This window comes from Anomaloglossus baeobatrachus, chromosome 5 (genome assembly GCF_048569485.1).
Source record: "Anomaloglossus baeobatrachus isolate aAnoBae1 chromosome 5, aAnoBae1.hap1, whole genome shotgun sequence".
NCBI lineage: Eukaryota > Metazoa > Chordata > Amphibia > Anura > Aromobatidae > Anomaloglossus > Anomaloglossus baeobatrachus.
The window spans coordinates 291,306,234-291,319,644 of record NC_134357.1 but is presented as its reverse complement, the minus strand read 5'-3'; the positions used below and the strand labels follow the sequence as shown (position 1 = coordinate 291,319,644).

The 13,411-nt window shown below is 49.6% G+C and overlaps 1 protein-coding gene across 1 annotated transcript in view; it reads left to right on the top strand.

Annotated features, from left to right (window-relative positions):
* MFSD11 (major facilitator superfamily domain containing 11) overlaps nt 1-13,411 on the top strand; it is a 91,725-nt gene that overhangs the window by 28,035 nt on the left and 50,279 nt on the right. Inside the window, exons 6-7 of the mRNA XM_075347470.1 lie at nt 9,238-9,334; nt 10,488-10,546. Coding sequence (XP_075203585.1) covers nt 9,238-9,334; nt 10,488-10,546 — 156 coding nt within the window. The remainder of the gene's footprint in view (nt 1-9,237; nt 9,335-10,487; nt 10,547-13,411) is intronic.

The window sequence follows — 13,411 nt, the reverse complement described above, 5'->3', positions numbered from 1 at the left end:
ACTGGTCGCAGTTTCGACTACCCTATGTATTTCCCCCTCTGGCACTACTGCCCAGAGTGTTACGCAAGATCAGGTCCGACTGCAGCCGAGCCATCCTCGTCGCTCCAGACTGGCCGAGGAGGTCGTGGTACCCGGATCTGTGGCACCTCACGGTGGGGCAACCGTGGGCACTCCCAGACCGACCAGACTTGCTGTCTCAAGGGCCATTTTTCCATCTGAATTCTGCGGCCCTCAACCTGACTGTGTGGCCATTGAGTCTTGGCTCCTAGCGTTATCAGGGTTATCTCAAGATGTCATTGCCACCATGAGACAGGCCAGGAAATCAACGTCCGCCAAGATCTACCACAGGACTTGGAAGATCTTCTTAGCCTGGTGCTCGGATAGGGGTTTTGCTCCCTGGCCGTTTGCATTGCCCACTTTCCTTTCCTTTCTTCAATCCGGATTGGACAAGGGTTTGTCTCTTGCCTCTCTCAAGGGACAAGTGTCGGCGCTTTCAGTGTTTTTTCAAAAGCGTCTAGCCAGACTCTCGCAGGTCCGCACGTTCCTGCAGGGAGTTTGCCACATAGTCCCACCTTACAAGCGTCCGCTAGAACCCTGGGATCTTAACAAGGTGCTGACGGCTCTCCAGAAGCCACCTTTCGAGCCGATGCGGGAGATCTCTCTATCTCGCCTTTCACAGAAAGTGGCCTTCCTAGTGGCAGTCACTTCACTTAGGAGAGTATCTGAGCTAGCAGCGCTGTCATGCAAAGTCCCCTTCCTGGTCTTTCACCAGGATAAGGTGGTCCTGCGTCCGGTCCCGGAATTTCTCCCCAAGGTGGTATCCCCTTTTCATCTCAATCAGGATATCTCCTTGCCTTCTTTTTGTCCTCATCCAGTTCACCAATGTGAAAAGGATTTGCACTTGTTAGACCTCGTGAGAGCACTCAGAATCTACATTTCTCGCACGGCGCCCCTGCGCCGTTCGGATGCGCTCTTTGTCCTTGTCGCTGGCCAGCGTAAGGGGTCTCAGGCTTCCAAGTCAACCTTGGCTAGGTGGATCAAGGAACCGATTCTTGAAGCCTACCGTTCATCGGGGCTTCAGATTCCTTCAGGGCTTAAAGCCCATTCTACCAGGGCCGTAGGCGCGTCCTGGGCCTTGCGGCACCAGGCTACGGCTCAGCAAGTGTGTCAGGCGGCTACCTGGTCGAGTCTGCACACCTTCACAAAATACTATCAGGTGCATGCCTATGCTTCGGCAGAGGCTAGCCTAGGTAGGCAAGTCCTTCAGGCGGCAATTGCCCACCTGTAAGAGGGGGCCGGTTTCCGGCTCTTTTTATCGAGGTATTCTGTTACCCACCCAGGGATTGCTTTTGGACATCCCAATTGTCTGGGTCTCCCAATGGAGCGACAAAGAAGAAGGGAATTTTGTTTACTTACCGTAAATTCCTTTTCTTCTAGCTCCTATTGGGAGACCCAGCACCCGCCCCTGTTCCCTTCGGGCTGTTGTTCTTTTGTGTACACATGTTGTTCATGTTCAATTGTTCTTTTGGTTAATGGTTCAGTTCTCCGAACATCCTTCGGATTGAAGTTACCTTAGACCAATTTATAAGTTTCCTCCTTCCTGCTTTGGCACCAAAACTGAGGGGCCCGTGATGCACGGGAGGGTGTATAGCAGAGGGGAGGAGTTACACTTTTTAAAGTGTAATTACTTTGTGTGGCCTCCAGAGGCAGAAGCTATACACCCAATTGTCTGGGTCTCCCAATAGGAGCTAGAAGAAAAGGAATTTACGGTAAGTAAACAAAATTCCCTTCTTATGTTATACCCAGGGGCCTAGGCTCTTATATGCAGCATGTTAGAATGCTGTATATAAGAGCCCGGGGGTGGTGGCTGCAGCTTATAGGCCCCAAATCTGGTGACCGGTTCCCTTTTAAAGAAAATTTATTAATGTCCTGAGCACATCAAGAAGCCAACAATTGAGCCTAGAATAAGTGTAACTAACATGTTTGAGGATCAGGAGACATATAGGAGATTGGTTAGGGGGTTGTCTCGCACCTCTATATGCCTTCCTTGAGGCACATGCACATCATAGAGGGAATTATTTATGAGCCAGAACATAGAGTTGCTAGCATCAGAAGCTGGGGACCCTGAGCCTTTCATGTATAAGTGATCGACCACTCACTTGAAGAGTCAGCACATAATCCTACTTTCTTTGTCGCTCCATTGGGAGACCCAGACAATTGGGTGTATAGCTACTGCCTCCGGAGGCCACACAAAGTATTACACTTAAAAGTGTAAGGCCCCTCCCCTTCTGGCTATACACCCTCCCGTGGGATCACGGGCTCCTCAGTTTTCATGCTTTGTGCGAAGGAGGCACACATACATGCATAGCTCCACTGTTTAGTCAGCAGCAGCTGCTGACTATGTCGGATGGAAGAAAAGAGGGCCCATACTAGGGCCCCCAGCATGCTCCCTTCTCACCCCACTATTTGTCGGCGGTGTTTGTTAAGGTTGAGGTACCCATTGCGGGTACAGAGGCTGGAGCCCACATGCTGCATCCTTCCCCATCCCCCTGCGGGCTCTGGGTGAAGTGGGATTTTACCGGTCTCCAGGCACTGAGACCGTGCTCCATCCACAGCCCCTGGGAATCTGCTGGACATGGAGCTGAGTATCGTCAGGGACAGGCCCTGCTACATCAAGGTACTCTGTGTCCCCGTGCATATCGCGCGCACACCGCAGCATTGCTGGGTGTGTTAGTGCGCCGGGGACAACAGCGCTGCGCGCTGGTGCCATTCCTATCTACAGCTCTGCTGAGAGGGGACATGTGTTTGAAACTGCTGCGTGGCCACGGTGGTCAGTTTTTAGCGCTGCGGCGCGGCTGGGATTTGTGGTGCGCCGGGGACTTCCGCGCTGGCCGTGCATATATGACGGCCGCGATTATTACTCGAGTCCCCGGCTTTTGCGGCCTAGTTTCGCTTCGTTCCCGCCCCCAGGCCTGCCAGTCAGGGGAAGGGCGGGACGCTGTGCAGAATGTCAGCACAGAGGGCTGGAATCTGCTTTACATACTCCAGCCCTCACACTGGGCACAGTGGGACGCCAGTTTCCCGCACTTTTGTTTGAGGCACGCCCACGGTCCACCCCTCTTCACAGGACGCCGGCAGCCATTCCTGTGTGCAGTCCGAGCTGGAGAGAGGAGACTGGGAGACCCAGACACGGGATTCTGGTGCCCACACACCCGCTTTTCAGCGGGCGGTAAGCTGCCCTCAAGGGCTGACCCCCACTGGTGCCGAAGTGTATATTTGTATTTTGTGCTTGCAGCTATACATTGCACTGTACGATCACTAGTGATTCTCTGCTATATACCCTCCTAGATTACTCAGAGGACACAACAGCATGTCGACCGCAAAAAGCAAAGGTGCCAAGACACAGGCTTTTTATGCTGCTTGTACCGCATGTGGGGCTGTTCTACCGGCAGGTTCCACTGACCCCCACTGTGTGCAGTGCTCGGCCCCTGTGGCACTTGCTCGGCCGGGGCCTCTGCTGGAGGTGACCCAGGCAGAACCTCCTGTGAATACTGTCCAGGTGACAGGGACGGAGTTTGCAGTCTTTGCCGACAGATTGTCTGTGACTATGACTAAAATTCTTGAAACATTGCAGTCCAGACCAGTAACTCAGACCATGGACACTGTTAACTCATTGCTCCCTGGTCCCCCTCAGTTGGAACAGCTCCGGGATCCGGGGGCGTCTCTCCAGGGTGATGGCTCTGACACGGACGACAGTCCCAGACAGCCTAAGCGAGCTCGCTATGAGCGGCCCTCGACTTCATCAACTGGTCAGGGTCCCAGCAGGACGACTCTCTGTATGATGAGGCGGAGGTAGCTGATCAGGATTCTGATCCTGAGACCGCTCTCAATTTGGATACTCCTGATGGTGACGCCATAGTGAATGATCTTATAGCGTCCATCAATAAAATGCTGGACATTTCTCCACCTGCTCTTCCTGTGGAGGAGACAGCTTCACAGCAGGAGAAATTCCATTTCAGGTATCCCAAACGTAAATTAAGTGTTTTTCTGGACCACTCTGACTTTAGAGACGCAGTCCAGAAACACCACGCTTATCCGGATAAGCGTTTTTCCAAACGGCTTAAGGATACACGTTATCCTTTTCCCCCGGACGTGGTCAAGGGCTGGACCCAGTGTCCCAAGGTGGACCCTCCAATCTCCAGGCTTGCAGCTAGATCCTTAGTTGCAGTGGAAGATGGGGCGGCACTTAAAGATGCCACCGACAGGCAGATGGAGCTCTGGTTGAAATCCATCTATGAGGCTATTGGCGCGTCGTTTGCTCCAGCATTCGCAGCCGTATGGGCACTCCAAGCTATTTCAGCTGGTCTTGCACAGATTGACACGGTCACACGTACATCTGCTCCGCAGGTGGCACCATTGACATCTCAAATGTCTGCATTTGCGTCTTACGCGATTAATGCTGTCCTAGACTCTACGAGCCGTACGGCAGTGGCGTCCGCCAACTCCGTAGTTTTACGCAGAGCCTTGTGGTTAAGAGAATGGAAGGCAGATTCTGCTTCCAAGAAGTGTTTAACCAGTTTGCCATTTTCTCGTGACCGACTGTTTGGAGAGCGCTTAGATGAAATCATTAAGCACTCCAAGGGTAAAGATTCTTCCTTACCTCAGCCCAGACAAAACAAACCCCAACAGAGGAGAGGACAGTCGGGGTTTCGGTCCTTTCGAGGCTCAGGCAGGTCCCAATTCTCCTCGTCCAAAAGGACTCAAAAGGATCAGAGGAGCGCAGATTCTTGGCGGACTCAGTCACGCCCAAAAAAGACAGCCGGAAGACCCGCTACCAAGGCGGCTTCCTCATGACTTTCGGCCTCCTCTCTCCGCATCCTCGGTCGGTGGCAGGCTCTCCCGCTTTGGCGACATTTGGCTGCCACAGGTCACAGACCGTTGGGTGAGAGACATTCTGTCTCACGGGTACAGGATAGAGTTCAGCTCTCGTCCTCCAACTCGCTTCTTCAGAACTTCTCCATCTCCCGACCGAGCCGATGCTCTGCGGCTAGCGGTGTCCACTCTAAAAGCGGAAAGAGTGGTGACCCCCGTTCCTCTTCAGGAACAAGGTCACGGTTTTTACTCCAACTTGTTTGTGGTGCCAAAAAAGGACGGGTCATTCCGTCCCGTTCTGGATCTAAAACTGCTCAACAAGCACGTAAAAACCAGGCGGTTCCGAATGGAATCCCTTCGCTCCGTCATCGCCTCAATGTCTCAAGGAGATTTTCTAGCATCAATAGACATCAAGGATGCTTATCTCCACGTGCCGATTGCTCCAGAGCACCAGCGTTTCCTACGCTTTGTTATAGGAGACGAACACCTTCAGTTCGTAGCTCTGCCTTTCGGGCTGGCGACAGCCCCACGTGTCTTCACCAAGGTCATGGCAGCAGTAGTAGCAGTCCTGCACTCTCAAGGTCACTCTGTGATCCCGTATTTGGACGATCTACTGGTCAAGGCACCCTCTCAAGAGGCATGCCAACACAGCCTGAACGTTGCGCTGGAGACTCTCCAGAGTTTCGGGTGGATCATCAACTTTTCAAAGTCAAATCTAACTCCGACCCAATCGCTAACATATCTTGGCATGGAGTTTCATACTCTCTCAGCGATAGTGAAGCTTCCGCTGGACAAACAGCGTTCACTACAGACAGGGGTGCAATCTCTCCTTCAGGGCCAGTCGCACCCCTTGAGACGCCTCATGCACTTCTTGGGGAAGATGGTAGCTGCAATGGAGGCAGTCCCTTTCGCGCAGTTTCATCTCCGTCCACTACAATGGGACATTCTCCGCCAATGGGACGGGAAGTCGACGTCCCTCGACAGGAACGTCTCCCTTTCTCAGGCGGCCAAGGATTCTCTTCGGTGGTGGCTTCTTCCCACCGCTTTGTCGAAAGGAAAGTCCTTTCTACCCCCATCCTGGGAGGTAGTCACGACAGACGCGAGTCTCTCAGGGTGGGGAGCAGTGTTTCGCCACCACAGGGCTCAAGGGACGTGGACTCAGGAAGAGTCCACCCTTCAGATCAATGTTCTAGAAATCAGAGCAGTGTATCTTGCCCTACAAGCCTTCCAGCAGTGGCTGGAAGGCAAGCAGATCCGAATTCAGTCGGACAACTCCACAGCGGTAGCATACATCAACCACCAAGGTGGAACACGCAGTCGGCAAGCCTTCCAGGAAGTCCGACGGATTCTGACGTGGGTGGAAGACACGGCTTCCACCATATCCGCAGTTCACATCCCAGGCGTGGAAAACTGGGAAGCAGACTTCCTCAGTCGCCAGGGTATGGACGCAGGGGAATGGTCCCTTCACCCGGACGTGTTTCAGGAGATCTGTCGCCGCTGGGGAATGCCGGACGTCGACCTGATGGCGTCACGGCACAACAACAAGGTCCCGGCCTTCATGGCACGGTCTCACGATCACCGAGCTTTGGCGGCAGACGCCTTAGTTCAAGATTGGTCGCAATTCCGGCTACCTTACGTGTTCCCGCCTCTGGCATTGTTGCCCAGAGTGCTGCGCAAGATCAGGGCCGACTGCCGTCGCGCCATCCTCGTCGCTCCAGACTGGCCGAGGAGATCGTGGTACCCAGATCTGTGGCACCTCACGGTAGGCCAACCATGGGCACTACCAGAACGACCAGACTTGCTATCTCAAGGGCCGTTTTTCCACCTGAATTCTGCGGCCCTGAACCTGACTGTGTGGCCATTGAGTCCTGGATCCTAGCATCTTCAGGATTATCTCGAGGGGTTATTACCACCATGAGACAGGCTAGAAAACCATCCTCCGCCAAGATCTACCACAGGACGTGGAAGATATTCTTATCTTGGTGCGCTGCTCAGGGAGTTTCTCCCTGGCCTTTTGCATTGCCTACTTTTCTTTCCTTTCTGCAATCCGGATTGGAAAAAGGTTTGTCGCTCAGCTCCCTTAAAGGACAAGTCTCAGCGCTATCTGTATTTTTTCAGAAACGCCTAGCACGACTTGCTCAGGTACGCACGTTCCTGCAAGGAGTTTGTCATATCGTCCCTCCTTACAAGCGGCCGTTAGAGCCCTGGGATCTGAACAAGGTTCTAATTGCTCTCCAGAAGCCGCCTTTCGAGCCTATGAAGGACGTTTCACTTTCCCGTCTTTCTCAGAAAGTGGCCTTTCTAGTAGCGATCACGTCTCTTCGGAGAGTGTCCGAGTTAGCTGCGCTCTCATGTAAATCTCCCTTCCTGGTGTTTCACCAGGACAAGGTGGTTCTACGTCCGATTCCTGAGTTTCTCCCTAAGGTGGTATCCCCCTTTCATCTCAATCAGGATGTCACATTACCTTCCTTGTGTCCTCATCCAGTTCATCAATTTGAGAAAGGTTTGCATTTTTTGGATCTGGTCAGAGCACTCAGGATCTACATTTCCCGCACGGCGCCCTTTCGCCGCTCGGATGCACTCTTTGTCCTTGTCGCTGGTCAGCGTAAAGGGACGCAAGCTTCCAAATCCACTCTAGCTCGGTGGATCAAGGAACCAATTCTTGAAACCTACCGTTCTGCGGGGCTTCCGGTTCCTTCAGGGCTGAAGGCCCATTCTACCAGAGCCGTGGGTGCGTCCTGGGCATTACGGCACCAGGCTACGGCTCAGCAGGTGTGCCAGGCGGCTACCTGGTCGAGTCTGCACACCTTTACCAAGCATTATCAGGTGCATACCTACGCTTCGGCGGACGCCAGCCTAGGTAGACAAGTCCTTCAGGCGGCGATTGCCCACCTGTAGGACAGGGCTGTTTGACGGCCCTATCACGAGGTATTCTTTTACCCACCCAGGGACTGCTTTTGGACGTCCCAATTGTCTGGGTCTCCCAATGGAGCGACAAAGAAGAAGGGAATTTTGTTTACTTACCGTAAATTCCTTTTCTTCTAGCTCCAATTGGGAGACCCAGCACCCGCCCTGTTTTCTTAGGGATTTTTGTTTTTTTCGGGTACACATGTTGTTCATGTTGAACGGTTTCAGTTCTCCGATGTTCTTCGGATTGAATTTGTCTTTAAAACTGTTATTGGCTTTCCTCCTTCTTGCTTTTGCACTAAAACTGAGGAGCCCGTGATCCCACGGGAGGGTGTATGGCCAGAAGGGGAGGGGCCTTACACTTTTAAGTGTAATACTTTGTGTGGCCTCCGGAGGCAGTAGCTATACACCCAATTGTCTGGGTCTCCCAATTGGAGCTAGAAGAAAAGGAATTTACGGTAAGTAAACAAAATTCCCTTCTTTCCCCACACTGAAGCCAGAATTGTGTAGTCTACGTAAAGAGTTATTTGCCGGCAGTGTAAGAAGCCAGACTTTCATCTGAAAAATAGTTCTCAAGGAAACCACTTTAAGGGTTTGTTCTGTATCTGGCATTTAAGGCTACTTTCACACATCCGGTTTGAGCAGTGCGGCTCAATCCGGCTGTGCAAGCTATGCAACGGATGCGGTGAAAACACCGCATCCTTTGCATAAGTTTTTACATGCGGCGCGTCCGTTTTTTTCCGGTTGCGGCATGCTGCTGAGCATGCGCAGTGGAAGAAACCGCATGCGGCGGCCGGATGCGGTTTTTGCCGCATCCGGCGTCCGTAGGCATGCATTGAAAAATGCGCCGCAGCGGCCGGATGCTGCGCGATGCGTTTTTTTTCCGGAGCAAAAAACGTTGCAGGCAACGTTTCATCCGGCCGCCGCATCGGCAAAAACCGGACCGACCGCAAGCCCATGCGGCACAATACGGCACTAATGTAAGTCTATGCAAAAAAAAAACGCAACCGGCGGCAAAAAAAACGGTTGCGGTTTTTCTGCAGAGCGCCGTATTGTGCCGCAGAGCCAATACCGGATGTGTGAAAGTAGCCTAATACATATCTATAGAACGTGCCATAGTGTCTGATGGATGTATGGTCTAGCAAGCATCCATAGAAATGATTGGAAAGTTTACATACGCTGCCATCTTCCACTTCCCAGAAGTATGAGACGGGATCCCATCTCTCAGACAATTATTGAATATCCCGATGATCCTTGTCATAAATGTGTAAGATGTGACCACCCCTTTGAGACTGTTCTCACACTATGTGGTTCAGCTGTGTTTTTTTTCCCCCTATGATTTTCTCAAAAACATGGTAAAATTGACGTATTTTTACTGCATTTTTTTTTGGAAAAATTGCGGCTGAATATTTTATCCAGTGCACTAAATTAATCATACTCCCTTTTGCTTTTCTTTAGTTCTTTGGACAGCTCAAGGGACGTGTTTGACTGTTAATTCTGATGACAAAACTATTGGGAGGAACAGTGGCATTTTCTGGGCACTGTTACAGTTCAGGTATGCTATTGGTGCATTTACCATATTTTGGGATTTTAGGACACGACATACCATAAGACTCATCCCAGCTGTAGATATTAGAAAATAGAAAAAATATGTTTTCTACTATTTAACACTAGAACTACTTGACTCGTGACACCTATATAGAAATACATAGTGCAAAGTAGTCAATGACTACCTCAGTAGTTCTAGTGTTAAAGGGATGGTTCATTACTTAGTTTTCCAAACCACATCGATATAACGTTGAGAAACAAGGTTTCTCTCAAATACCTTGTGGTGGCAATAGTGTCTGAGCTGCACTATTGCAGTCCACTCATCCCCATCACATGACCTCTGATGTCCGGTGATGTCACGTCAACTTCCAGTTGACCTGACATCACCAAGGCGAACCCCAGTCTCCCTGAGTCACTGGTCTGTGGGTGGCATTTCACCACTCATCACAGCCCAGCATCACTTCTTCTTGCGGTGCTCTACAGTGACTGAGAGAGCAGGGAGATGCTGGGCTGTGACAAGTGATGAAACCCTGCCCAGTGACTCAGGAAGACTAAGGGGTACTTCTCACATAGCGAAATCGCTGCTGAGTCACAGTTTTTGTGACGTACCAGTGACCTCATCAGCGATCTCGCTATGTGTGACACTAACAGCGACCTGGCCCCTGCTGTGAAATCGCTGATTGTTACACACTGTGCTGGTTCTTTTTTTTTTTTTTGCTCGTTGCTCTCCTGCTGTGAAGCACACATTGCTGTGTTTGACAGCGAGAGAGCAACGATCTGAATGTGCAGGGAGCCGGCTTCTGACAGCTGCGGATGCTGGTAACCAAGGTACACATCGGGTAACTAAGCAAAGCGCTTTGCTTCGTTACCCAATATTTACCTTGGTTAATAGCGTACACTGCTCTCAGGCTGCCAGTACTGGCTCCCTGCACACGTAGCCAGAGTACACATCGGGTAACTAAGCGAAGTGCTTTGCTTAATAACCTGATGTGTACCCTGGCTACAAGTGCATGGAGCCAGCGCTAAGCGGTGTGCATAACCAGTGTAAATATCGGGTAACCAAGCAAAGCATTTTGCTTAGTTACCCGATATTTACCTTAGTTATTAAAAAAAATGTATACCAATGAATTATACTCAGCGTTTCCTTTTCCTTCCTGTAGTATGCTTTTTGGAAACCTTTATATCTACATTGCTTGGAAAGGAGAGAACACTATATCGGGTACGTTGTATGTGGATTTTGAATACTTCAATTGTCAGATCATTTGCTACACTTTGCATTCTGGGTGGGACCTTTAACGGCAATGGTTTCAAATCTATGGGTCTCTGGCTGTTGGATAACTACAATCAGGGGCTGGCTGGCAAACTTTGGCTTGGGGGACAAGCGCACTGCAGTGGCCCATGACCACTGGCCCATCCTTATTGTATTTACCTCCTGCTGCTTCATTTAAGGAGTAAAGGTTGCAAGGCTTTAAAAAGATTAAAGCCAGAGTAAAGGTACCGTCACACTAAACAACTTACCAGCGATCCCAACAACGATACAACCTGATAGGGATCGCTGTAAGTTGCTAGGAGGTAGCTGGTGAGAGGTCACACAGTCAGACGCTCCAGCGATCCCACCAGCAACCTGACCTGGCAGGGATCGCTGGAGCATCGCTACACGGGTTGCTGGTGAGCTGTCACCAGCAACCAGTGACTAGCCCGCAGCCAGCAGCGACGCACTGAAGCGATGCTGCGCTTGGTAACTAAGGTAAATATCGGGTAACCAACCCGATATTTACCTTGGTTACCAGCGCACGCAGCTACACGTGCAGGGAGCAGCGCACACCGCTTAGCGCTGGCTCCCTGCTCTCCTAGTTACAGCACACATCGGGTTAATTACCCGATGTGTGCTGTAGCTACACGTGCAGAGAGCAGGAGCCGCGCACACTGCTTAGCGCTGGCTCCCTGCTCTCCTAGCTACAGCACACATCGGGTTAATTACCCGATGTGTACTCTGCTACACATTAATCTCTCCATCTTCTCCATTGTGTGTGTGCGTTTGTGTGTGTGTGTGTATGCGTGTGCGTGTGTGTGTGTGTATGCATGCATATATATACATACATATATATACATACATATATATATATATATATATATATATATATATATACATACATATATATACATACATATATATATATATATATATATATATATATATATATATATATATATACATATATATGCATCTGTAGAGATATAGATATAGCTATATATATATATATATATATATATATATATATATATATATATATATATATATATATATATATATATATATATATATATATATATATATATATATATATATATATATATAAATTAATATAATATATATATATATATATATATATATATATATATATATATATATATATATATATATATATATATATATATATATAATATATTGGACTGAAGTCATCCGAGTGCAGCCCAATGTTTCACATGCACCCATAGGCTTGTATGGGTGTAGGTGATACAAGACTAGCTGACATTCGTAGCATGCTGTGTGTTTGTTTTTTTTTTTCTGATTAGGGCTGAGAAAAATTTCGCAGATCTAAGCTACCTCATGACCTTCCATTGGGCTGAGGGCAATGCGAGATTTTCTTGCGTTGCCCTAATTGTGACAGTGTGCACAGAGCTCTATCACCATTCATCAGTCCACCGTCACATAGTCTACAAAGATCTGTCTAGAGCTCGGAAAACAGTGTTGGAAAAAGTATGTGGCTTGGAAATTGTATGTCATCCTCAGAGATGATTCAGATATACACGGCTCCATTGTAAAACAGACAAAACCGTCCATCTAAAGAAGCCGCACATTAACTTCTCTAAACCTGTGTAAATATTAGTGTAGTGTCAGTGTGTTAATATACCTACCGATCACTGTTGTCTCCAGTGTACAGCGCCGCTCTGGTCCTTTCCTGAGTCACCTGATAGCTCTGCAAACTCTCCGGCTCAAACCGCACTCTACATGACCTGGAAGTCACTTATACAGTGTAAAGGCTGCTTTACACGCTGCGATATCGTTACCGATATCGCTAGCGTGCGTGCCCGCCCCCATCGGTTGTGCGTCACGGGCAAATCGCTGCCCGTGGCGCACAACATCGTTAGGAACTGTCACATGGACTTACCTGCCTAGCGACATCGCTGTGACCGGCAAACTGCCTCCTTTCTAAGGGGGGCAGTTCGTGCGGCGTCACAGCAACGTCACTAAGCGGGCGACCAATAGAAGCGGAGGGGCGGAGATGAGCGGGACGAACATCCCGGCCACCTCCTTCCTTCCTCATTGTGTGCGGCCGCAGGTAAGGTGAAGTTCCTCGTTCCTGCAATGTCACACGTAGCGATGTGTGCTGCCGCAGGAACAAGGAACAACCTGCGTCCTGCAGCAGCAACGATATTTGGGAATAGAGCAGCATGTCAACGAGCAACGATATGGTGAGTATTATCGCTCGTTAACTGTCGCTCCTGCGTGTCACACGCAACGACGCCGCTAACGAGGGCATATGCAGCATATAAAGGGCATATGCAGTGATATAGACATCCAAAATGATAAGTCACATATTATACAGTATTTAATCGGATGTTTGTGCACATAGTATACCACATTCAGGATAACTGAAAATATGTGACGTGTATGATATACTGACTACTGTGAGGTAGCGACTAGAGTTGAGCGCGGTTCGAGGTTCTCCAGTTCGTGGCTCGAGTGATTTTGGGGGCTGTTCTAGATCGAACTAGAACTCGAGCTTTTTTGCTAAAGCTCGATAGTTCTAGATACGTTCGAGAACGGTTCTAGCAGCAAAAAAAACAGCTAATTCCTAGCTGGCTTTCCGCTGTAATAGTGTAAGTCACTCTGTGACTCACACTATTATGAAATTTCAGTGTATAGTGTGCGGGAACAGCGCATTCAGATCACTGCTGTATGGATAATAGCGATCGCCATTTTTTTTTTTTTTTTTCCTTGTCTTCCTTCCCTAAGCGCGCGCGTGTAGTGGGGCGGGCCAGCATGTCAGCCAATCCCAGACACACACACAGCTAAGTG